This window comes from Sinocyclocheilus rhinocerous, unplaced genomic scaffold, assembly GCF_001515625.1.
Source record: "Sinocyclocheilus rhinocerous isolate Xijiao unplaced genomic scaffold, SAMN03320098_v1.1 scaffold1853, whole genome shotgun sequence".
NCBI lineage: Eukaryota > Metazoa > Chordata > Actinopteri > Cypriniformes > Cyprinidae > Sinocyclocheilus > Sinocyclocheilus rhinocerous.
Window position 1 is genome coordinate 354,967 of NW_015640075.1, and position 25,858 is coordinate 380,824.

Sequence of the window (25,858 nt, forward strand, 5' to 3'; positions counted from 1 at the left end):
AAAACTTGAGGCTACAGCAGCACTTCTTCTTCGTCGTCTTGTCTGAGGCACTCACCCAAGCGTTCTAACCACGACCTCGCCCCAACCATTCGAATTTCCGTAGGCGGGAATTATTTTAATGATATTCTAATGGACCGCTTTGTGATTTTGTGTGATATGTGTGACACAAAACCCCGAAAACAAACGCTGTAGTCCAAACGAGCCGTTCGTTGTAGTTCTTGAAAAGGGATTAAAAAAAACCCCGAAATATCTCCCTTTGGAGTGGACTTTGAGATTTGTAAGTTTGAAGATCTTTTTTTATGCCCAAACATACACACTACACACTGACTAAAATTCAAAAAGTGAAAAAGCATAATAGGACCCCTTTAAAATGTTAACCTTTTTGGGTCTGCAATCCATTTTTTGGTTGTGACCCACTGATTTGGTGTAATATTATTATATTATATTATATGGACAATACAATATGTACAGTTTTTTTGTGCTCGGCATATCAAAATGTGTTGCACTGCACCTATATTTGTTCATCCTTTTTTCCAGTTTTATTAGATTTAGGCTTTTGAAATTTTAAAATGATTTGTCACGATTCTTGACCTGATCCTTATTTGAAGTTGGCAAATTGCACCCTTTGCTTCTGAAAATGTTGTGTTTCCTTTCGCATCAATCCCAGGGTATCATAATGAGCTGGCAGAAATCAAACAGTAGAAATAAAGTAAAGCTTTGCTCATCTACATTGATAAAAATGGACTGTCAAGGCTCTTGTCAAGAAGAACGACCAACTAGACTGCCCTGACACTTCTCTTTTTCCCTCTTTTCCACCAGGATCCAGCATCATCGACCACATCAGAGGCAGACTCAGATACCAGGGAGAGTGAGCCTGCCACCCTTAACTATAAACCTTCCCCTCTCCACATGAAGATAGGTTAGTTGTGGGATTGTTTATACTGCCAAATGCTAATGCTATGCTTTTATTTAAAGCAATTTTTGCAATTATGTGTTGTTTCATTTGACATGATTAAAATATAAATATGTCTAATATTTTTCTCTCTCACAGACAAAAAGAGAGAGTTGGTTAGGAAAGGATCACTGAAAAATGGCAATGCTGGAAGCCCTGTCAATCAACAACCCAAGAAAAATAACGTGATGGCCAGAACAAGGTAAATACAAGAGAAAATGATCATAGTTTTCAATATGTACATAGACTGTTTTATTTCACATTATTTCAAAAACCTGTCTCTATTTCTCTTTCCATCCAGGCTAGTGGTTCCCAATAAAGGTTACTCTTCTTTAGACCAAAGTCCAGATGAGAAACCTTTAGTTGCTCTTGACACAGACAGGTAAGCTCTTCACTCATCCTTCACTGATTTATTTATGCCCCCATTGGCCACAGGTCTCAAACTCACTGTGTTCACTTGCCTTGCAGCGATGACGACTTTGACATGTCTAGATATTCTTCGTCAGGATACTCGTCAGCCGAGGTGAGGTCTCTAAGGGAACAGGTACCTATGATCTCTGGTTAATGTCCTAAGCCCCATACCCCAAGCATCTTGACAGTGGATTTCCTTCTCAGATGCCACTCACAATCTTTTATGCACTAAATTCCCTTTTGTTCTAAAACTTACTCGCCCTCAGGCAACCCAAGACGTGGATGAGTTTGTTTCTTCGTCTGAACATATTTGGAGAAATGTAGCATTACATCACTTGCTTACTTATGGATCCTCTGCAGTGAATGGGGGTTTAAAACAGCTGATGCAAACATCACAATAATACACAAGTAATCAATTAAGATCTTGTGAAAAGCTGCATGTGTTTAATACACAAACTCATCATTAAGATGTTTTTAATGTCAAACCATTGCTTCCAGCTAAAATACAAGTCCTCTATCCATATTATTGCTTTCTCTAGTGAAAAGTCGTCTTGTCTGAAGCAGGAAAGAATATGCACAGATCAAGCACCATTTACAAGCGAAAACAGTCCAAAACAATGGTATTATGGATTATGAACCCGTATACTGTAGCTTTTCATAGGACTTTATTCGGTGGACTGCATGTGATTGTAATGTTTGTATTAGTTGTTTGGACTCTCATTCTGACGGCACCCATTCACTGCAGAGTTGGTGAGCAAGTGATGTAATGCTAAATTTCTCCAAATCTGTTCCAAGGAAGAAACAAACTCATCTACATCTTGGATGGCCTATGGGTGGCTAAATTTTTTAGCAAATTTTAATTTTTGGGTGAATTATTCCTTTAAAGGTCACCATTGCTCATTTGTTGTTGTTAATCATATACATGTTGTTGTTCATGTCATTGATTCATTAAACCAATAAATGTCCCAATCAAGCTATTGAACCTGTAGTCTTATTAATCTATTAAACAACTGCTGCCAGGAAAATTGAACTAATTTATATAATTTAATTAGTGGTTGTTATGCAGCCTGGCCTGACATGCTGTTCGTTGCTTCCTGCAGCAGATAAACCAGGATCTGAACATCCAACTACTGAAAGATGGATACAGGCTGGATGAGATCCCCGATGATGAAGACCTGGACCTCATACCACCCAAATCCGTTAACTCCACCTGCATCTGCTGCCAAGCCACCTCCTCCACTGCTTGTCAAATCCAGTAAACCTGTCACCTTTTCCCCTCCCTGTGCTCCCTCTCTCTCTTCCCCTCCCTCTTTCCCTTTCATAACCTCAGATAAGACATCTAATCAATATTACAGAGGGAAATGTACAGTAAACGTTATGATGAACATGGTGTACAGGAAAATGTGAACACACAGACACACAAAACACATTACATGTGCTAATACACACACATACACACATTTACTCTTACTTATAATTATTGGTTGCTTCCTCCTATGGCAGGATATGCACTGTTTGCTACTACGTTAGGAGAGTCTGCTCACTTTCACCTCCTAGCTGGCATTGTGTTATACTGTACAAGTGAACGTAGAACAAATAAAGCATTAAAATGACTTTAATTGTGAATTTAAAAACAACTCGATGTTACAGAGAGTTTGAAATAGCTTATTCCCTGAATTCTCTGCTTTCCTGTTGCACTCATTGCATTAACATTGTCGTTATGGTAAGATTTGATTTCCGTACGGATCTGGTTGGATGTTTATTGTTCGTGGCTGCTATTGAGGCTATACTTGGATTCGTTTCTGTTGAACATTTTGCATGTTGGTGCATTCGTACTGCAGCACTAACAGTAGCCTTGTCTGGCATGTGCCTGGGCATCACACTTTTTATTTACTCTTGATATCTCACAAGCATTTCATTGAATCATGTTTGAAACTACGCTGGATTTGAGATCCGAATGAGTCATGAACGAAAAGGAAATACAGTAACCCTTCTTTATTTGATTGGTCATTTCTGAACGGTTGTTATTTTCACAGTAACCTCTCACTACAGACCGAAGATGATAAAATGATTACATGAAGACCTTTCTGTCTCTCAAAGCAGTTTTTCAAAGGTCAGAAATCACTGGGTATGATTGAATAGCCTTTATGACATTTTGAAAATCCTGTTCCGTTTCTTAGAATGTCCAAACATGTTAGATGTAGAACGCCTGTAAGCTTTCTTACAGTAAGTACTGCTTTAGTCTGGAAGATGTTCAGATTTCACAGACTTGAAGGCGCCAAAGAATGTTTATGCTCCTTGTTGGAATCACTTTACCTTGTGTCCATTTTAATTGAGCATTTTATATGCATACCACCAATCAGAATATATCGCTTCATTTCATGGAAATCAGTTACTTTCTCAGACATTGTGGGCTATTTAAAAGCACTGTTTTCTGCTGGTCTTTGGAACTAACCTTAGAATGTTAATGTTGCTAAACTGATCAAATCCCTGGCCTCATTATAGTTATTATTAAAATGATTCAAGCTATCAATGATGAAACTGCGCTGTTCATCTACACATGAAATCCTTTTACAGATTTTATCCTTCCATTCAGCTTTGAAAGCCAAACACATTTTATGTGTTATCTTTACACTCTTCATATTGTCTTGATCAAGTTGTAGCTCAAAATGCAAACTGTTTTCATTCGAACTGCTCATATTCAATTTTTAGTCTGTTTTAACTATGACTAAAATAGTGTAATGACCTGAAGTATCAAAATTCAAAGTGTAATCAAAGGTGAGCATTTGTTGGACAAAGGCTGTGTTTTCATGTTATAAATATGTTAATTATGTGAGAAAGTCCATTTATGTAATAACAATGTTGTTATTGGTTTCAGTGATATCAATAAAAGCAGACCTGAATTACACTTTTCTTTTTTTAATTAGCCCTTTATTTACATAATTTACAGGTACAGGAAAGCCAAAATATGAATGTTGCACAAATTATACTTATGTACAAGTACAGAATATGTATGTACTGGTAGTGGCTCAAAGTCTGTAAGACACAGATATACACATCACAACATTGGCATTCACAACACAACTGAGAAGGCTTTTGTAAATTACATCAATGTACTTCTCAGTAACTTGCTAATTACATTCTGCAGTCTAAGATAAGAGTTCTTAAACTCAAAGTTCTAAAGTTCTTCTTAAACTCAAAACAAGGCACAGGTTGAGCATTTTTACAATGACAGTATGTTTTAAATGACCTGCTTGAATTCAGGCTCACAACCTACTGAACATATGGAATATCTGAACAATAAATTAGCACAGATACTATGTGACAATAAAAGCCAAATATTTGTTGATCAGTTATCATAACATAAAATATAAAAATCTATACAATTGTTATTGAATAAAGATCCAATAGATGCATTGATCGTTGATTCACATGTAAAATTCAGTTTGTGTCTTTTAAAGCACAATGGCTGATCATTGTGGTAGATTTAAACTAAATCTATATTCAAATAACATTCATTATTTCAAGTAAACAACTGAACAGTGGAAAGACTTCTGAAGTCAAAAGGAACTTGTATGAAAATGAAAAACCCATTAATAAAACTAATAAAAGATAATGTTATTCATGTTCATGGATTGATTGTAAATACTATAGGCTGCTAATAAAATCATAGGTAGTGGGAGAAATATACAATCTTTGTTCTGTCTTTTTCAGCTGTGCAGTGTACAGAGATCTAAGGCACAGCTCTTACCTTGTGTTTTCCCATAACACACCTATAGATGGCGGTGGTAAACTATTAATCAGTGAACTTCTCTCATTTTCACTACATCACTTGAGAAGGCTGACCAAAAAAACAAAAAACAAATAAAAGTTTCAAAAAGAAATGATAAAACGGTTCTGAATATTTTCAATGCTGTACATTAAATAAGTTACATTCTTTTGCATAACTGATTAGAATATGCAAATAATTACTTATGATTGCTTAAAAAACACCAAAGCTTGTTTATGTGCGTAAAACCTCACACGATGCGAAGTTAATCTCATAAGTAACCATGTTTTAATATCATACAAATGCCATCTTCAACACTTAAGTCAACTGCTGTCCCTGTAAATAACACAAAATAACCGAAAACATTCATAGCGATTATTTTAAAACCCATACACTTCTGCAAACTGGACCACTGCAAAATTGGACACTTTAAAGTGATCATTAAAATGTGTCTCCGTTTCACCACACACTATATATTTTTCACTTCCCTTTGTCACAGTTGGGTGTGTAATAAATCCCCTGACTCTGTATTGAACAATCTTATATTCATGATATGTGATAAGTTATAAATACCCCTATAATTTTTAAATAACCCTTGAACTAAATGTGCATTATTGTTTCTGCCTAAAGCTGATGATTTCTGTCCATTCCATTGAGCAGTCCCATTTTCAGGCTTTGTCATGGAGAACTCCAGCACAACATATTTTGTATGTCTCCATTATGTAACACACCTGATATCTCATATCATCACCTCAATATCAGAGGCTCCAAGATCTGAGCCTCAAGAAAGACAGACATCCAAAATGTGCAGTGAGGGGTCACATGGTTGCTCAAACACCAGCAGACATGTGATCGCTGGAGCCAGAGGACGATGTAGACGTTGAAGAGTGTCGTCTTCGCCCGGCAGGACCCTGAAGCATACTGGGGTGGAAGTTGACGTGTCTGCGGGCGTGTTTGGTGAGGTGATCGCTTCTCATGAAGCATTTGTCGCAGAGCGGGCACATGAAACGCTTCTCCCCGGTGTGCGTGCGAAAATGTCGCGTCAGTTCATCCGACCGTGAGAATTTCTTTGCGCAGCCTGGCCAGGTACACTGAAAGGGCCTCTCACCTAAGAACACACACATAGGAGAGAGAAATTTAAGACTGTTTTTATATCAGCCCCTACTGACAAAAACAGATAGCAGCAGCAAAAATAAAAAAATCGGCACGTCTAGATTTTTCCATGCATGTACGCACCTTCACCGGCGTTTTGGCAACTTGTTCAGTGTGCGTATGTAAAAACCGGAGAAATCGCTGATTTTTTATTTTTTTGTTACTAGTGATTTGCTCTGAATGTGAATGCACTCAATGAGAGGGGCCGCGCTTGGCTACAACGCGGCACCACGTGCCGGATGTTTACAACTGTAGAATCACATCACGTCATCGTTGCGTTGTTAGGTTATATGCGGTTATTTTAGTGCGTGTCGCATTGAAGTATGCGGATCATCAAGGACCAGCGGCCACGGCACACACTGAGATTAGACTAATTATTAGAATAGAATAGAATAGACATATTAGTGCATATGATGCATAAACCAGAAAACAGAATTTATTTCGCGATATGGGCCCAACCGAATCATTAGCCTGCAAATTAGCAAGCCTGAAATGATAATAGGCTACTTCTAGCATTTTTACCACACGATTACGCAATTTAATGGTCTCACGGTGCCCTGCGTAACAATGTGGACTAAGCAACATGTTTGCTCACACTTTGATTAGTAACAGTGTGTCCTGTTCCACCCTCATGTGTACCCATGAGCGCTCCGCCTGCGGTTACACCCACCGTTACATGAGTGGCAGTTCCCGAAACCGAACAGAACACGCGGGCGTGGGGCGTGATAACAGACTGTGGGCCAGATAAACGAACGATCCGAATCGAATTACCGGCGTTAGTTGAGTTACTGTACACTTAAGCACAAAATAATTCAACTGTGCTTATTTCTTACCGGTGTGTACTCTGAAGTGCGCCTTAAGATGGGACGACTTGCCGTATATTTTCCCACAGCCAGCATAGGGGCAGCAGTGTCTCTTCTCAGCGGATACATGCAGTCTGTCGCGGTTCCGTGTCCTTTTCACCCTGCTCGCGTTCTGTCTGCATTTCTCCCGGTTTTCCTTCACGCCGGGCTGATTATCCACATCACTGTCCACTATACATTTGGCGCTGATGCCGCTCGGGATACACTGATTTAGGTCCAGCAGAATCATTGCTACCATTAACAGAGTCCGACTCTCTTGACTTTCTTCAGATCCCTCCTCGCCGGCTAGTTTGTCTGAGCGGTCACCGTTTGAGACCGGCCCCAATGACCTAGCTGCAGTATTAACGTCCGTCATTGTAGTTACCTAAAATGTCCTGGAAATGGAGGAGTCACCTGCTACAAATAGAAAAACGTTGGGCGCGGGATTCTCATCATATGCGCATCGGGAAACAGATGACTCTGGAAAACGTGGCTTCACGCCTACACGTGTTTTTCCCAATGTGACTGCGATGATTAATGTTCTAAGCGAAGAATAAAAGCGTGTGTCGCTTGCGTCTACACGCACAAGTTATCGAATAGGCATCCAGGTGCCTATTCCCAATATTATTTCAACCACATCAGAAAGCATGGAACTTTTTGAGTACTGTCATTCCCTTCTTCCCTCATCCGTGTGCCTCTCTCTGTGCCGCTGTTTGCTGTTCTCATCTGAAAGAAACTACTTCGCGGAATCCCACGGTGTCATCATAAAACTCGTCGCTGATTGGACACGGTGGTCCAAGAGCGACGCTTTGAATGCACTACCAGGAATCACCTTGACAGCATGAGATTGAAGGCTCATGGGTCCAATAGTGTTCTGAGTATCGGATGAGGGGCGTGCTAACATAACAGGAACTACGAGTAGTAACATGTGCCCTCCTTCAGCACTGTAATCACTCAATGCACTGGCCGATATATAGTTGTTTCTAAAAAAATTAAAAAAAAGTAGTAAACGTTTGCATTGATTATCATTTGTCTATCTTACATTTATCTAAAGTCACTGGATGTTAAAAAACCCAGTGTGAGCTAGTTTCACATTAACAGGCACCATGCAGTGAAAAATATTAACATAAGCATAAAATATAGAAATCGGTAAATAAACCATATAACAGAGGTAGATATATCAATGTATATGGGATATTGCACCCAATGGAGCTTTTTCAGTTGTGACGAGGGGATTTTTAAAGTAAAATTGAACATAGGCCTATATGACTTTAAATGGACAGCAATAAATATCCATTTCTTCGAAAACCTTTAAGACCTGTCTTCGACGTTCGACCTGAAATACATTCTTTGATCTCTCAGCTTTCAGGGAAAATGGTCGCAGCGAAGTATTAAGCAATTGATCGCTAACACACCAGAGCAACACGTTTCAAACTGAAGTCCATTTCTTTCAATAAAGCATGCGTGCAGCGAATTTGTGCTGCACAAGCATTGCCTATCAGTAGTAGCCTAGAAATTTTGAGGCGGGCCCTCGCGAAGGGCCGTTGGAGAAGGAGAAATTAGCCAATGAGAGCAAACGTAACACGACTCTTTTCGGAGTAATCTCCGAACTCGCGGAGGTTCACAGTGGGAGACAGTTCTAGGAAAATATGGGAACAACACTTGCGACCCCATTTCAAAAGTTTATCCATTGGCATGAACGGCATGAACGTATTATGATACTGTTAATACCAAAAAGCATACATTTACAGTAGAGAGGACAACATGAGACGATCAACAATCCTATTAACACTCACTTAAGCAGAATACTCATCTAAATATTTAGCATTTCATATATTTGATATATTTCTAAACATTTCATACCATAAAACTTTTTTTTTTATTAACAACGTTCTTGAAATAGGCCTATTTAGCCTACTTGTCTTGGTAAGTGTTGTCAGTCATAGGAATGAGACTTCATCATCGCAATGAAATGAAATCCAGGTGTTGTTTTTGTTGTACTATTTGAAAGGTGACGCGTGTAAACAACCTTCAGCAAGTTAAACCGTCAAATAAATCATCCCGTTTCTAACAACGCTGTCAATTCGAGATGGGTCACGTTGTTGTTATTGCGCTGTAACCAGCCCCACACACACGTGTCTGTTTTTGTGGAACAGAATGTACCGTGAACTAGAAGTGAACTTGAACGCCTCCCTACGATGCTGAAAGGACAGTGCAAGCAACACTTCCGCTCTAATGCAGAGTCACGCTTATGTTTCAGCTGAACAGTAGCCTACGCATGTCGTTTCCGATCTCATTCTCAAGAAGGATCTGTTCTTTGGAATTTCGGGATGTACAGTACCAAAGCTGGTAAAAAAAGCTGTAGTAAAGATGCACGAGGCATAAGCACCTCCCTGTAGACAGAGACATGGGACTAAATAGCACAAGTAGCCTAAATAAAAAAATTATTTTGGAATAATTCGTTCAACATGTTCGCCTATTTTATCCCAAAATTCGTTTTTCCACGCCATCACTCAATATGGGTCCACACTAACAAAATAAAGTGCCAAATTTATATTCTAAATGTTTTTGTAATGCAAATGAGGGAAATAATCTAAAATGGCCACACTCACCAAAGACTGTGACCTTGTTGAACTCAATGAAGGCTGAAATAGACAAGGAGCTGTGAAACCTTATATATGTTTGTATCTTTCAACAATCAGCAAGTAAATAATAAACCAGGTGCCATTCTCTGGAAATAATGTGACAAGCTCCTAATAATTACACTGAAACTCCATAAAGCGAACGATCATTTGTCCTAACAAAAAATGAAACACAATGATGTTTTGAATTATATATATTCTTTTATTTGTTATTACATGCCAAACATCTTATTCACATTGAGGAATACAGTATACACATTTGTATTTGCATCCAAATACTTAGCCTTTTACTATAGGACATGAGTCCTCGGATCCCGCTGTCTGTTTACTCATCTCTCAACTTGGATCTTTTGGAAGAACAACATGCATTTTAAAGACACTAAGTAAATTAAGACCTTTCCGTTCAAACTACAGCATTATTGCAGAAAACATGTGCTTGTACTTGTTAGCAGACAAGTGCTCACCAATAAGTTTAAAAAGAAGTGGGGGGGGGGGGCTTGACTAAAAGTGGTATACAATTCACAACCTTTTATGCTACAATATAGGAAAATATTAAGAAAATACTGTACATAAAGTTATAAGTCGTCATGTCGTTTTGGCACACTGGGTAGGTTGTCATAGTGTAATGTCTTCTATCAGACACAGAAACGTTTTCTTAAAATCCTATCATTAATATATTAAACTCATTTTTTACATCCACAGAAAGATTTACACATCATATACAAAACATTTACATGTGGAAAAACAAGTGTCATAAATATGCTCTGTCTTCTATCCCAAACAAAAACTCTTAACGAGAGCAAAACAGGCGATAGTTAGATAAACTTGCATTCATTAACTTCATAACACCCTCTTCTTTTGCTGGAACCAGTCCAACAAGAGGGTTTGTCAAATGACATTACCCAAAATAATACAGCATGGACATATTTTAAGGGCCCATGTATTGTTCATGTATTCATTTTACCCCTATTTTAAAGCTCTTTGCAGTATAATCACCTTGTAGAAGTGTAAAAGAGGAAATCAAGTTTGAAATCAAATAAAAAGCAAATCCGATCGACATAGTGAATTTCATACTAATATTGATATTAAGATCATTGGATATATGAAAACCACAGTGATTAGAATTACTGCTATGCACAAAAAATAAAATCATGTCTTTTATTATTTAGCTTTTGGTTCACATACAAGCTCTAACACCTAGTATACATTTCAACATCTCAGAACACTGTGACTGTAATAAATGTTTTCAAATCTCTTAGCAGTATTGCACATTGGTAAGGCAAATAAAATACATCCTATGAGTGATACGTGTGGTGGAATCAGAATGGCTGGAGTAATTCATTTACTAAAAAGTGACTATATTGAATAGTATAGTACACTGGATTTATGCCAGAGATACAAATCACATTTCTGTATTGCTTTAAACCCGCACTGTTTCATTTGATTTAAGTTGAAAAACAATTTAAAACAGTGTATTGTAGAGTAGTAAATAATCTGCTTTAATTAAAAGTGATTGATTTATATGCATTCGTTAAATACAAGTCTGTCCAGATCTCCTTATCCTTCTGAACACCCACTATAATACAATAATTTTTTCCATCATAAACAATAAACCAAACATAAATATATATCTTAATTAACCATAAAAGAGGAAGAAAATTGCCAAGGCATATAACTTGCTTAAAATAGAAGAGAATATGTACTAGTGTTCATTAAAGACATATATAACATTGAATGGGTCCCTGTCTCAACTGTGCTGATGTGCTTTTAATATCTTTCCAAATTAAACACTGCACTATCAGATTGATTAGTGATGAGATTGGTGTGCATATTGAACTCCTGCTTTAAAGTGCATAACACTTCTTACTGACCGACCTACCAACTCTCTGTGGTGTCTTGCATAGCAAGTTAACATATAGTACCTGTTCTGTGTAAAACAACATACACTCATATAAAGACAACCAGGCTTTTTGCTTTAAAATCCATTTTGGAAAGGTTCTCTAAACATTTTAACCCTTGCAACAGTCTGAAAAGTATGTTTGGAATGGCATACTATCATACTACTATATATTTTTGCCACAGCAGCACTTTTTTTGTATGAATGGACATACTTAAAAGACCTGCTACCTGTGCAGAATACAATCTGAACACACTGCATAATAGTGTAGCCGACAATTCAGTGTGCTTGACTTTTCATTTGGAGTGTGACATTTTTATACAAAATTGAGATAAATACGTATTTCAAAATTAAACTTGCAATATAGTCATGTTATGTGACAACAATGTAGCATACTACTGTTTGAAACATTTATCATCATATACTCTTTACTTCCTACCACATACTATTATTAAATAGTATGCAGTATACAGTATATACAGCCCAGTAAGCAGTAAACTAGCATTCCATACCAAACATGCTGTTAGTGTAGGGTTCAACCAGTTACTTTTATTTAAATACACTCAAATGGGCACCCTGCTGTGATATATTTGGAACAAAACAGACTGCAAAAGACAAAACATGATCATTTAACACTTTAAAATTTGTTACCCGTTTAATAATGAGAGTGGAAATTCTGCACAAACTTTTGCTGCATTCAGACACCTCATATAACATAACTGACTGCTGTGTGACTATGACGCTTTTTGAATGCAGATGTATACACCCACATGGGCCAAGAGATATTTCAAGGCTCCAAGAAGGTTAATCCTTTCATAATAAAACGAATTATACTCCACATTCAACATGTTAGGGAAGATATGTGTATGTTTGTCTAACTGGTTTGTGGGTTTTAACTGACAGAACAAATCTTCGTATACACAACAAACGTTAGCATTACATTTTTGTAACTGTCAAAGTCCTGTTTTCATTTAAGTTTAAAATTGTTTTGGAATTAAACCATCACTCTATCTGGCCTGTAGGAGATACACAATAAATCAGTCAATAAAGAGAGAACATGATTCATGCTGTGACGTGGGTGACTCACCTAAGCTAAAACAGTCATTTGCATTGCAAGGTTATGTGAAGGCCTGTTCACACCAACACAAATGTTCGGCACAAAAATTCAGTTGCAACTGCAATTTGTCTGTTCAGACCAATGCAAAAAAAAAAAAAAAAGGCGGGCTGGCTGAAAGAAAATAAAAAATCGCTCACAACCGCATTCTCGGAGCACACGCGCTGTGTGAACGGAACAGGACTGGACAACTAGTTGTCTGTCACGTCATGAAGTGCGAGAGAGAACCGCTCTGCTGCACAAACGCGTGTCTACCGTGTTTTCAGTAATTTACGGTGACGGAGAAATTAGCTGCGTGTCTGTCATCTGAAATTTTTAGATCCCGTCAGTTTTCCACCGGAGCCGCTACCGTCAGTTTTGTGTTCTGCTCGAGACTCAAATACTCCGCACTCCACCAAAATTCAAAGGGGTCATATGATGCGATTTCAAGTTTTCCTTTCTCTTTGGAGTGTTACAAGCTCTTGGTGCATAAAGAAGATCTGTAAAGTTGCAAAGACTAAAGTCTCAAATCCAAAGAGATATTCTTTATAAAAGTTAAGTCAGCCACATACCTACCTAAAACGGCTTGTTCTAACAGCCCCCACATATCTAGGTCACTATGTGGAAATATTAGCATAATGCGCCCATATGTGCACGCAAAGAAAGAAGGCGTAACTTAAAAATATTTGGCTGCACACATTTCTGAAGCACACCTGTCAAAGAGAACTAAGTCAAATTTTTGATATTTGTATTTACATGTTTTCAAACAGGCGTTCAGATTATTATTTTTTTAATTCGCTATGGTGTTTATCAAACAACACCAAATCAAAAGTACAGAGCCATTAGAGCCAGTTCCAGATCTGCTATTTAATGTTTCTTTGTAAATAGCAGAGGAAGGATCTGCATAATGGTCTGTAGGTGAGCGCCACTAAAGCAGAGGTCACACTTTCTTCAGGAACTGCAACAATCATGATATGAGGTCACACTCTGCAGCGTCTTTTAAATTCAACACACAACAATTAATAATAAATCTACAATGTAAAAACATACAATCTACTCCACTTTCCTGTAGCACTGCAGTTTTAAATGTATGTTCTTTTAATTCAGCTACGAGGCCATGCCGTTACGTATCAATCTTCAATTGGTCACACACTTTCACGGTTTCAGAGTTCACCAAACTTGAACTTTGGAATGCAGCGAAATGCAAAACTTCTTTGCATGAGTGACCAACCCTTAAGTTGTAGTTTATGTAACAGCAGTGGCTGTGGGCATGTGACCAAAAAGCTTATTGGTTGGCCAGTTTTCTTTGCAGTGCAATGGAATAGATTACAAAAACTCTCCAAAAATAAAATTCTGCATTAACTGCCATTCATTCAAATGATTATATTTATCATACCGAACATTCATCATAGTGTTAACAGGCCCTTAATCTCAAGGTTTTCCTCTCAACTGGGTACTAATGTTGGCCTAATGGCAGTGGTCATCTTCTGAATCTATGAATACTAAAGAAAATCTGACTTTGCATTGCAGTGTTATAACAGGAAATTAACAGGAAGTTGATACCCATGATAAAACATTCCAGTGTACAGCTAATTACTCATTCAGACAGTACTAATTAACGGACTGGCCCTTGGATTTTAAACGAGGTAGAGCCATCCTACAGGAACTAGATCTACAATGGCATCACTACTGGTCTGCCATCATCACGTGTAATTGTGTCTGCTATCAAAACTTCGGAATTCTGAGGGTTTGGCCAGTTTCCTCATGGACAGCGAGTCTGTCTTACCCTCCAGCCTTGCCCCGGCTCTGGCCTTCTGGAAAGGATTCCTGGAGCTTCCACGACCCTTGTCCATTTTCTCACTAATGGAGAAGCTCTTTCGGGAGTAGATGTTGGAATGCGACTCCTCCGAAGAGGAGTAGCTGTTTGCACGCTCTAGTCTAGATATCGGCGAGCAAAACGGGCCCAGTGCGAGGCCCAGGCCCAGGTCTGCGCCTATTCTGCCACTGCTGCTTTGACCCCCCTTAACTGTGTCTGCTGACCCCTCTGCGGGTTCCTCTGGATCAGATTCTGCATGACTGAGCTCAGCATCTCTCTCAGGGTGTGAGACGCCCAGGTCCTGGGGCTTATCGAATGTGAAAGAGCCTCCAGGTGAATCAGACCTCTCTGGGACAGGGTAAGGGGTAGAGACGCAACGGGTGTCGATGCAATCTGTTATGCTGGTATATTCGGCTGCCTTCACCTGCACGCCCATGCCGCCATAGTAACCACGTGACGTGAACATCAGGCTGTGCGACTTAACTAATGGCGGCTCGTCCAGAAACAGAGGCCCTGCTGTGGATAGGAAGCGGCTGCTCTTGGACCGCTCAAGAGCACCAGCCGATGGTGGCGGCGAGGGGTCCATGTCCCAGGGGGGCAAGGTATCTGGCAGCAGGTGGGCAGAGCAGAGCGATAGGTCAGCAGCAGCGCTGTCCTCAAACAGGACCGTGCCATCCGACTGTCTTTCGCTGCCCCCTGCCCTTCCACTGCAGTCCCGCCCCCTTGAGAGCACCACCTCCATGATCTCAGAATGGAGAGATGAGTCTCGAGCAAGAGACGGAACTGCCCGGACCGGCTCCAAGAAGCTCTTAGTGGGCGGGACGTCCTCTGAGGCAGAAACATAGATGTCTATACAGGAAGAAGGGCGTAGCTGCTGGTCCACAGATAAAGTATTCAAAGGTGTGGGCTTGGACTCTTTGGGACCTGCTCCTGAGGACACAGACTGTGAGCTGTTGGCCCGATGGAGGCTGAACAATCTGTCTTTAAGGAAGCCTTCTCCTCGATCTGCACCGCTCCTATCCTTGGAGGAGTGGCTTACATAGAAGGAGTGACTGCGGACACGTGGGGCCAGAGTGGTTGGAGATGTAGGGGAAATGGACTCTTCGCCACCCTGCTCCAGAGACTCCTGTAGCCTGTTGGAATTGCCTTCTTGGCTGTTGAAACTGCTCTGGCGCAGGATGTAATTTGTATCTGTACAGTCAGATGATGTCCTGGACCGGGCTTTGTTGACTTCACCTCGATCCATACCAGCAACCCGCTCCAGTGCCACAGCGATGCGGCCGATCATCTCCTCCATCTGGGCGAGCCGGATATCCACAGTCTGCAGGGATGCTTTCATGAAATGTTCCCTCTCATTCACTTCCTCCAGACGCATTGCCATGTTCTCCACCCTGAATGATCAGAGATGAGACAATTCCATGAATATTTGTAAGGCCATTTCCAAAAATCTACATCTAGTAATGTTGTGTTGGTTGCACTTCATATTACATTTTTGTTCAAATAAATGTAGCCCTGGTCAGCATGAGAGGCTCAAAAACAAAAATCTAACCAATCCCAAATCCCTTTTGAACATTAGTGTACATAATTAAGTGCTTATTAATAGTTATGAACATTAAAGTAATATGTTTTTTTTAAATTATATATTACTTTTTGTATTGTATACGTTTAAATGAAAATTGTGGGGGCCACAAGAGGTTTCTAGAGGGTTTGCAGAAAATTTGAGAAAATTAGAAAAGAAAATGAGTTTACAAAATTAATTTTCAGGGTTCTCAAAGTTAACATGTTACAAACATTTATTATATATATTTAATGCAATATCTTTTTAACATGCTGTTCTGGAATGAAATATATTTGTGAAAAGAGCTTTACAAATAAATCTGAACTGAATTAAAAACAGGGTATCTGCAGGATTTTAAAGCTCAAATTTAAGACTTTTTAAGACCTTTTTTAAAACCTGCACAAATAAAATTAATATCATATGAGCGGGGTAGTTCAATGTCTATGGTAACATATTAAACTCTAAAATGACAGTAAAAAGCATGATTTACAGTTCAGATACAGGTTTTTTACAAAAACAAAAAGTTTTATAAAATGATAAACTTCACATTTCAGCCTTTAAACAGTTTTTTTTTAAAAATGGATGAGTTACAAAAGTATCAATTAATATATTAATTTAAACAATTATTATCAATAAATTTTTATATTAATTAAATAACCTAATTATCAATCAATTATATTAAACAACATAGAAATATAAGCTATTTTACTGTCTTAATTGTTAATTTTTTTTATAATGCATTATCTTCTTGACGATCCACCAGTTCACATTTACAACTCTGCGTGTTTGCAGAGTTGTAAATGATTTTCACATTGATCCGAGCAAAAACAGCAGACTGGATTATTGAAAATGTAAATTCATTCTCTGCCAGCAGGAGGCGCTTTTGGAACTGCAGAAATAGAACTGTTTCCCCGGTAACAGCAGTACACAAAGCATGTTTACTTAATGAAATCAAAGCCTTTTGAAGTTTAATCGTCACATTAAGCCTTATAGCAGTTCTACTCTTTCTGTCCTCAAATTTAAAACCTCTTAAAATCATAATTAAGACTTACTTGTACCATTTAAGACTTTTTATGGTCTTGAATTTGATACTTTTTAAGACTTGTAAGGACCCACGGAAACCCTGAAAAATGTTTCTCTTCAGGTTTATAAATTTAAAATGACTCCAATGATGGTTAGAAAAATAAAATGCAATGTCAAAATAATTTTAATTGGCTGTGGCTTCAGTGACCATGTAAAAGCCAATTCAATAATTTTGAACACAACTTCTTCAACTTCAATTCTTAATATTTTTCTCACAAAGTATAAATGGGTCTGTATACATGAAAATATATACTGCTTATATATTTTAGGAAGGGGATCTCTTGCAAGGGGATGATCATATATGGGGGGTCCATGCCATAAAACACTTGAAGACCTCTGGTTTAAAATAGAGTTAAAAGTGTTAATGTTCTGTTGTGTTGTCTGAAATGTTTTAACCTTTCAGATGTCACACGTATCCTCTCATCGTTGGAGGAATTGAAGCGGTCATCTTTCTCTCTGAAATACTCCTCCATGCACTGCTCTTCAAAGTCATGTACCTTCTTCAGTTCATCTTCAGTAATGAAGAGTTCTGTGGGGGGTGGGGTTGCCACTGTCACTTTTTTGTATCATAACAGTGAAGTCAAAGTGTTTGCTGTTTAATTTAATTTAACTTTTTATTTTAAAATGTTTAAACCATGTCTTTACCGCACTGTAATACAGTATAATAGTATTCATACCATTAATATGCAGTATACGTTGTGTAGCATATGTACTTTTGCATGGCAGTATAAGATACGAAAGTTAATGATTTCGAACAGAAATATCTCACTATTACAAAATAATCATGTTTGGCAAAAGATGGTATCAAAGAGAATATTTAAGTCGACATGTGCTGGTTTCACTCTCATTAGCTGTATGATCTGAGAAAAAAAATCACTCCTGCTGTCATTTTAAGGCTTTCAGTATATTGCAACAGCATTTTATCACTCACTCAGCCCGTAGTCCCGCTCATCCTCATCATGTTTCCTCCAGCGACAGCAGAGGTGTTTGAGGACCATAGTTATGTGGCTGAAAATGATGAGAGGAGGTGGAAGGACAGGCCGTTCATGGAAGGTCATAATCAGCTGGTACCTCTGGAACTTCCACACCTGGTTGGAGATGGACTTCACTTCAAAGAATGTGTTACTGTGAGAATAAAAGACAATATTAGCAGCATACAACATTGTTTTACTCATCTCAGCCTCAAAAGGTGTTCTCATGGACCACCCACAGTCCGTTCGCTGATGCATAATACAAACAAATCTGCAAAGCACTGAAAAAAATTGCAAGTTACAATCAGATTGCCGGACTTAATTATGCCAATAGTCAAAAGGCTGGTATTTGTAAGTAATAAGATATATTTTTTAGTGTGTCCATTGTTTAAAAAACACGTATAATATAAATATTCATTTCACTTACTTAAAGACAGCAATGAGCAAATTAACCAGAAGGATGTTGGCCACCAGCAAGTAGCAGGCCATGATGGCGGGGACAATCCAAGCTCCAGTTTTGCAAGGTGGGAGAGGCATGATGACTCCTTCCTCTGTGGTGATGTTCTGACCACATGGAGCTATTAAAATAAACATACAACTGAGTGTTGCCCAAATATAAATGAACTGTTTAGAACAAACCAATGGCAAAAAAAAGGTCACTTTAGAAAATGCACCAAGTTGTGGAATTCAAATATATTAAAAATATATTCCATATGTAAAATTGCAAATCCAATATATTTAAACATATGCAATGTTTAAAATATATTGATATTAAATGTACAGCAGTCTTTTTGATGGTTGCTTGTAGCGCAGGTTAGAATGTATTGACAATACATCATTCGTTTTTTCCAAATGGGATGGTTCAGTTGCTGTAGCTTTCAAAGAGAGGAAAGTCAGTCAGGTTCATATTAATTTACATATTTCTGAGTACATTTACTGGTTTCAATATTTAAAATCACACCCAGACGCCCAAAGTGAGAGAACTGAAGTAACATTGGTTATCTTAAATTCGCAATTATTTATTTTCATTTCTTTTTCTTTTTAAATTCCAAATTCATTCTGCCAAAAACTCTGACAACTGAACCACGTGAAAAAAACTTTCATATTGATGAGAGGAGGCGAATGCATCTTGTTGTTAAATGATGTTCAGCGGACATATGAGATGGTCTTTCCAGAAACACAATATTTGGAGCTTATTTGAGGACACGCAAATGGGCACGGATGCTCATGCTCTATTCAATATGCATAACACGTAATATCAAGCCAGTGGATTTTCCACCGCTAAGTTCAAGTTTATATTGTGAAAAGAGAAGGAAATTACACCAGAGCAATGGGATGTCAGTCAGTGCTAGCTGGCTGTGGGAGGTTCATGATGGTGACTTTAGCATTATTCAAGTTTCCAGTTTCCATGATAGGGTTTTTTTTTAAAACGGCAATGGGACCTTGACAATTTAGTTGGCATAGCACCTTGAACATTTGCCCCACCACGGAAACCTAGCCATTTGCCTTGTAGTGCAGTGCAGGGGTGTCATACACTCAATGACCACCAGGGGCGGATATGAGGTGATGATATGACTCTGAAAGTATAATGGCTCTGGTGAGTGAGATAATTCTAGCAGAATTTATATATTGGAAATTGCCTATATGGGATGGACCACTGTTACGCCCAGTTCCTTGAATGCGAATGTAATTTTCGACCAGCCAGAGTTTGTCATTCACTTTGTGATGTAGCTTCCTACTATTCACATCTGAAACAAAGAACGAAATCGTTATTTCAGCTCTCTTATCTTTGGGCCATCCATCTCTCAGCACACACACAAACAAACAATTGACAGTATGCAGACAACAAGCAAACACACTACTTAATGAGAAAACACAAAGACACGCTTATACAAACTACAGCATACACTTCATACACAAGTCCTCGTGACTGATGCACTGCATTACTATGAGTGTACTGATTTATTTCAGGCATAAGATGTAATATCATAAATCTGACAAGAGACAATAACAACATTACTGCTGCAAAACCTGATTGGTTATAGGGTAAGATGGTGTAAGATACAAGTCAAACATCTTTATTGTTCATCATAACCTATAATTGGGTAGAATCATTCAGTCTGATAATAATTGCCACTATGAAAATAGGCTCACCTTTGTATGTATCTTTTTGACTGTCATTTGATTCTTTTTTATTCAGTCTGAGTGAACTAAATGGTTACTATGCATGGTTCAAATCATAATTAAATATTTTTAACGATATATACTACTGTTCAAAAGTTTGAGAGTAAGATTTATTCTAAACAAATTTTACATTTTAATAATTAATTTACTTTTTAATATAATAAATGTATACTTTTGAATAAAATGTTTTTATTCAGTAAGAACACATAAAATTGATCAAAAGTAAAGGTAATGACTGTCAAAAAACAAAACTATTTCAAATAAATGCTACAGTATTCATCAAAGAATCCTGAAAAAAAAAATCTACCATGGTTTTCACAAAAATATTAAACAGCCCAAATGTTTTCAACATTGATAATAATAAAAAAAAATTCCAGAGCACCACATCAGTATATTAGAATGATTTCTGAAGAATCGCGTGAATCGCACTGAAGACTGGAGTAATGATACTGAAAATTCAGCTTTGCCATCACAGGAATAAAGCACATTTTAAAATAAAATATATAAATATTCATATATATTATATATTATTTTTAATTGCAAAAATATTTCACAATATTTTACTGTATTTTTGTCCAAATAAAGGTAGTCTTAATAATGAGCATAAAAGACTTCTTTCAAAAACATCAACAAATCTTACCAACCTCAAACTTTTGACCAACAGTATGAAAAATGACATCAGAAGTACATTATATATCCCAGGGAGATCTTACTCCAATGCTACTTTATATGATTTTCAATTTTGTGCTCAAACACAATGGTTCTCAACTGGGGGTCCACAGGAAACTTCCACGTGGGCTGCAAGATTAAAATTTGTATATTATTAGCTTTAATATCAGAATACTTTAACAATTAAAATGCCAAAACATATCATATTCAAGACAGTTAACATGCATGTAGACAATTTTCATTATATCCCATCAAAATATACCGCTAACTAATATATATATATATATATGATGCTTCTCCATCTGCAGTCTTACAATGAACACATAAAACCATTCTGAAACAGCAGCATTGATCCATATCATCCTGTAATGACAATATAAGTGCAGCCATTTACAGAATATGAGACCATTTAAGAGCACACACACGAGCACAACTATGCATCACAAAATCTGATCCAGACTGTTTCAGCTTTTAAATGTGAAGCTTTCGTCATATCTGTGGGAATGTTTATGCTTTCAGAGAACACCACATTTGTTCATACAAGCTGACCAATAATGAGATGTAAAGCACTGAGGTGCTGTGCTTGAGTGTGAAATTGAGTATACCCAAAATGCCCATGCCTGTACCCAAGGTTAATGTTAGTAATAAGCCAGCCTTACGGTCGATTTGGTCAGCAAACACCTCTCCGTAGATCATCCAATAAGGCATGAAGAAGATGTTGCGTGCCAGCATCCAGGATGGGTCCTCATTGGGATTGAGGATAGCCTGCCGCGCCACTCCGAAACTCATCAGCACCACCAACATGATGATCACAAAATACATCATGTCAATCATCTATGAAAAAAGAAAGATCGAGAGCATTAGAATTCATGTTATACATAAGACATTTTTACTTTAAAGTACAATTATTAAACCTCTCTATCAGTCTCTCTCACCATCTTGCCGATCATCATGACGTATGGACCCAGGTATTTGTTCACTCCAAAGATGTCAAGCAGTCGTATGTACCAATAGATGATATTGACACAGTAAATGACCCTCCCGTAGCTCATCAGGGGCGGGTCTTGGAGGCGAAGCACCATTCCGATGGAGAAGATGAGGATGGCCATGAGGTCAGTGATGTTCCAGTACTCCTGCAACCACACTTTCACCTTCTGCAGGAGCTTCCCTGGCTCTGACATGAGGATCTGAGAGATAGGAGCAGTGAAACAGTAAAGCACACTGAGTGAAAGCCTTCATGTTGGACAAATGACCTTTTCAAAACAACTCTAAACAAAAATACAGTAAAAACAGTAATGTTGAAATATTTTCACAATTTATAATCACCGTTTTCTATTTTAATATAGCTTAAAATGCAATTGACAAAGGTGATTTTTCAGGATGGATATGTTGAGCAAATTAACTTTTCAAAACAACCACATGAAGCAAAAGCAGTTGCATTTACTAACTTCCACAAGAGGGCAGTAATAGACTGTTTATTTGAAGGAGTTCACATTTTGGTCTCCTCAACAGTTAAGTGTTTATAACTGAACTGCAGCTGTGTAATTATATGCCAATTTAATTATTAGACATTGCTTATGAATAATAAATCATCTTTTCCCACAATTTAGGGAATGAAGGAAACAATTTTCTTTGCTCACTGAGTTCTAATGAAGTCTCACCTCTCTCATCTTCTCTATGCCATTGGTGAAAATGTAGGCAATAACAATCCACTCCTGAGGAGAGGGCCACAGGTCCATCTTCACCAGAACAATATAGTTGAAGAGCATCAAGTATCCTACATAGGCCAACTGTGGGAAGACACAACATCATGATTAAGGGGGGGGAGGGAAAAAACACTCTTTGGTCTGTTTCAGCTGAAACAGTGAAACAGTGAAAGTCTATTAAATTCAGAGAATGCATGATCATGATTATTCTAATTTTACTTGCACCAAGTATACTTTACACCAAGCATACTTTAGAATTTTAGAATTCTTAATTTGATTTCTATTTAATTTTCCAAATACACTACTGCAGTAAATCTTACCCCAAACATTTGAATGGTATTGCATCTTACTTTATTTTTCAATACGTCTTATTAGAGTTTTCACTCTATCATAGTTTCTGGTTTCAGTGTCTTTAATTTTTCTTTTAGTTTTAAGGTTTTAGGGCTACCAAAGTTAATGCGGTAACTGGTATTATTTATAAACGTTTAACAGCATTACATTTCTTAACACAGTCTAGCAATATTGCCATCTGGTAACACGTTCATGTTAAATGCAGGCAGGTTGTGAAGTTTTCAAGTTTTATAATACACCATGTATCAAAAACTAAAATTAATTTTTGGTCAATTTTATTTCATTTTAGTTTCAGAGCTATGAAAATGTATTTTTTAGTTGTGTTTCAGTGTTTCCAATTAGAATTTGATTCAATTTTAAATGGAAAAAAATATTTAAAATGCTTTTTCAGTTTACACGTGCATGTTGTCTTTCAAAATCTCTGTCATGAAAACACTGTCAGGTTGATATTTTCAAGGTTCCGAGGATTAAATTTTAGAAACAGGAGGAAACATTTAGGCTTGTAATGCATCTTCTTTATACTTACTCTCCTTTATTGTACAAAGAAAGAAGCAGAAGTAGCTACAGAAGATGTTGCAGAAAAAGGAACTATTTATTTTTTCAGCTGGATCACCATAAAAACATAACATTGAGTTCTCACAGGTGTCTCAGGGTAAAGGTTTTTTTCCTTTTGCAACATTTTATTTTATTAATTAATTTATTTATTTATTTTTGTGAAAAGGTAGAAAGATTGGCACTATCACAAGCAGAGAACAGAAATACTGTTCAGTGTAAACACTACAACGTGACAGTGTGATGGGAAAGAGAGAGAGCACAAGCAACGAGAGGAGTGAGTAAATAAAGACACAGAACATGGAACAGAATTTTTCATCTTTAAGAGCCTGGAGATTTTTCAGATTCATGGCCTATAATTAAAACATAGATGAGGCCAACTAATAAAAATCTCAGCTGGTTTGATCTCTACTTGCCTGCATTTGCACATTGCTCATCCCCCTGGACTTGATATGATATCTATCAATATGAATTTCTCCACTTTATTTGAAAGTGAAAGATTTCAGAGGACATTTCTCTAAAGAATTCACACACAAGGTATTTTGAAGTTCATATACAGATTTGATATGCTAAACACACTGAACAATACTGTATGTCTTTTTGTACTAAATAAGGGCACAGCTTGGGCTTTTACCGTGTGAAACCAGAACTTGACGATAGGGGCGTTGTAAAACTCATAAATTTTGCGACCCACTGGAATCAGCCGATGGCGGTTCTGAACCTCTTCCACCTGTTTCTTACGAGACGCTTCTGAACTGACATTTCCCAGCATAGCCTGGGAAAAGTACAGAGGATAGAAAGAGGAGAAAGACAGAAAGCATTGCTTTTACACACCACTTACATAGTGTGACTTCTCACCCAGAATTGCATGCAGCTGTTTTAAACACTGCAAAGCAATACTGAGTGTCGAAGAAGGTGAGATATTCACTATGAACTGGGCATTGATGATTCCACTGGGAATGGTTGTGCGGAAAAAGAGAAAGAGAGAGTGTGTTCGAGAGAGAGAGGAAGAAAGAAAAGAGGAATGGAAATGCCCAGTGTCATGGGTTATTTGGACATCCTTAATCCAAGAGTGGGGAGCTTATCCCGTAAATGGAAAAATATGGTGCACTCTTGGACATCATGGCAGAATTGTATTGCAACAACTTTTCTGCTGTCGAAGCTGTTTGGTTGAGCTTTGCTGCAGTACAGTCTTACAAACTACACAATCTAACAGCAATGAAAACAGTTTGTTATTTCACAGCTTATGATATGCACAGGAAAATCTAATTTTGGCACAGGCATTTTAATGTTGTATCAGAAAAATGATTGCAATTACAGTGTACTTTCTGGAAGAGCATTCAGATAAATTGCAATACAATTGTCATCTTGTGTTGTAACCTCACATATCTACAATATATTCATAGTGAAGTGAGGGGCAAAGCTTCAGTTTTTGGAACCGTGTTGTACAAGAACAGGTCAACCCAGTCACGTTCTGGGAAATGCAGTCCTTCTCAGTTGTTTTGACTAAGTAACCCTTGGACTACATTTCTAAACTAGTGTTTTGGGCTGACCTGTTTTTTTAGAGCAGTAGTTCTCAGACTGTGGAGGATTTCAAGTGGTCCACAAGTTGATTGGCTGATTTAAAAACCAGAACTAAATAAATAAATAACAATGTAATTGACAAAAAGCACCAACACTGAATTAATTGACTGATTAATAAACTCAAAACAATTAATTACTGTAAATATGGTTTAAATGTATCTGTGATAGTGTTTTTTTGTTGTTGTCTTTCTTTAATAATGTTTTATTTTCATATTGTACACTACCGTTCAGAAGTTTGAGGTTGACAAGATTTTTTAATATTTTTGAATAAAAGTCTATGTTCATCAAAGCTGCATTTATTTGATTTAAAATACAGTAAAAACAGTAATATTGTGAAATGTTAAAGTAACTGTTTTATACTTTAATATATTGTGAAATGTACTTTTTTACTGTGATGGGAAAACTGATTTTCAGCAGTCATTACTCAGTCTTCAGTGTCACACGATCCTTCAGAAATCATTCTAATATACTGATCTGGTGCTCAAGAAACATTTCTTATTACTATAAATGTTGAAAACAGTTGTGCTGCTTAATATCTTTTTTCCACAGAATCTTTTGATAAACAGAAAGTTCAAAATAGCAGTATTTATTTAAAATCTTTTATGACATTATAAATGTCTTTGCTG

At 37.5% G+C, this 25,858-nt stretch overlaps 3 protein-coding genes across 4 annotated transcripts in view; 1 reads left to right on the forward strand and 2 right to left on the reverse strand.

The window, feature by feature from the left end:
* Positions 1 to 676: 676 nt before the first annotated feature.
* On the forward strand, positions 677 to 2,824 carry LOC107752505 (protein FAM219A-like). The gene is made up of 6 exons (XM_016568497.1): positions 677 to 709; positions 781 to 919; positions 1,052 to 1,154; positions 1,254 to 1,334; positions 1,421 to 1,496; positions 2,464 to 2,824. The coding sequence occupies exons 1-6, from the start codon at positions 677 to 679 to the stop codon at positions 2,620 to 2,622; spliced, it is 591 nt and encodes a 196-aa protein (XP_016423983.1). The 3' UTR covers positions 2,623 to 2,824.
* Positions 2,825 to 4,272: 1,448 nt separating this feature from the next.
* On the reverse strand, positions 4,273 to 8,104 carry LOC107752501 (Krueppel-like factor 9). 2 transcript variants are annotated; one of them, XM_016568494.1, is made up of 2 exons: positions 7,160 to 8,104; positions 4,273 to 6,240 (listed from the first exon to the last, which is right to left on the reverse strand). In XM_016568494.1, exons 1-2 carry the CDS (start codon positions 7,500 to 7,502, stop codon positions 5,963 to 5,965), a joined length of 621 nt encoding a protein of 206 aa, XP_016423980.1. In that variant the 5' UTR covers positions 7,503 to 8,104; the 3' UTR covers positions 4,273 to 5,962. The 2 variants fall into 2 exon arrangements, with proteins under 2 accessions (XP_016423980.1, XP_016423979.1); XM_016568493.1 differs by having other exon boundaries at positions 7,118 to 8,086.
* Positions 8,105 to 14,148: 6,044 nt separating this feature from the next.
* Positions 14,149 to 25,858, reverse strand: part of LOC107752506 (transient receptor potential cation channel subfamily M member 3-like) — a 50,261-nt gene continuing 38,551 nt past the window's right edge. Inside the window, exons 18-25 of the mRNA XM_016568498.1 lie at positions 24,283 to 24,423; positions 22,701 to 22,829; positions 21,975 to 22,226; positions 21,699 to 21,873; positions 18,614 to 18,764; positions 18,147 to 18,340; positions 17,612 to 17,744; positions 14,149 to 15,965 (exon numbers count right to left, since the gene is read on the reverse strand). Coding sequence (XP_016423984.1) covers positions 14,462 to 15,965; positions 17,612 to 17,744; positions 18,147 to 18,340; positions 18,614 to 18,764; positions 21,699 to 21,873; positions 21,975 to 22,226; positions 22,701 to 22,829; positions 24,283 to 24,423 — 2,679 coding nt within the window. The 3' untranslated portion in view covers positions 14,149 to 14,461. The remainder of the gene's footprint in view (positions 15,966 to 17,611; positions 17,745 to 18,146; positions 18,341 to 18,613; positions 18,765 to 21,698; positions 21,874 to 21,974; positions 22,227 to 22,700; positions 22,830 to 24,282; positions 24,424 to 25,858) is intronic.

Excerpts from the sequence above, each read along its gene's own strand:
- LOC107752505 (XM_016568497.1), top strand. The coding sequence starts at position 677 with ATGAGCTGGCAGAAATCAAACAGTAGAAATAAA. Across the intron at positions 920-1,051 it reads CCCTCTCCACATGAAGATAG|ACAAAAAGAGAGAGTTGGTT; the intron begins GTTAGTTGTGGG and ends TCTCTCTCACAG. Across the intron at positions 1,155-1,253 it reads AACGTGATGGCCAGAACAAG|GCTAGTGGTTCCCAATAAAG; the intron begins GTAAATACAAGA and ends CTTTCCATCCAG.
- LOC107752501 (XM_016568493.1), bottom strand. The coding sequence starts at position 7,502 with ATGACGGACGTTAATACTGCAGCTAGGTCATTGGGGCCGGTCTCAAAC. Across the intron at positions 6,241-7,117 it reads GCACTTCAGAGTACACACCG|GTGAGAGGCCCTTTCAGTGT; the intron begins GTAAGAAATAAG and ends GTGTGTTCTTAG.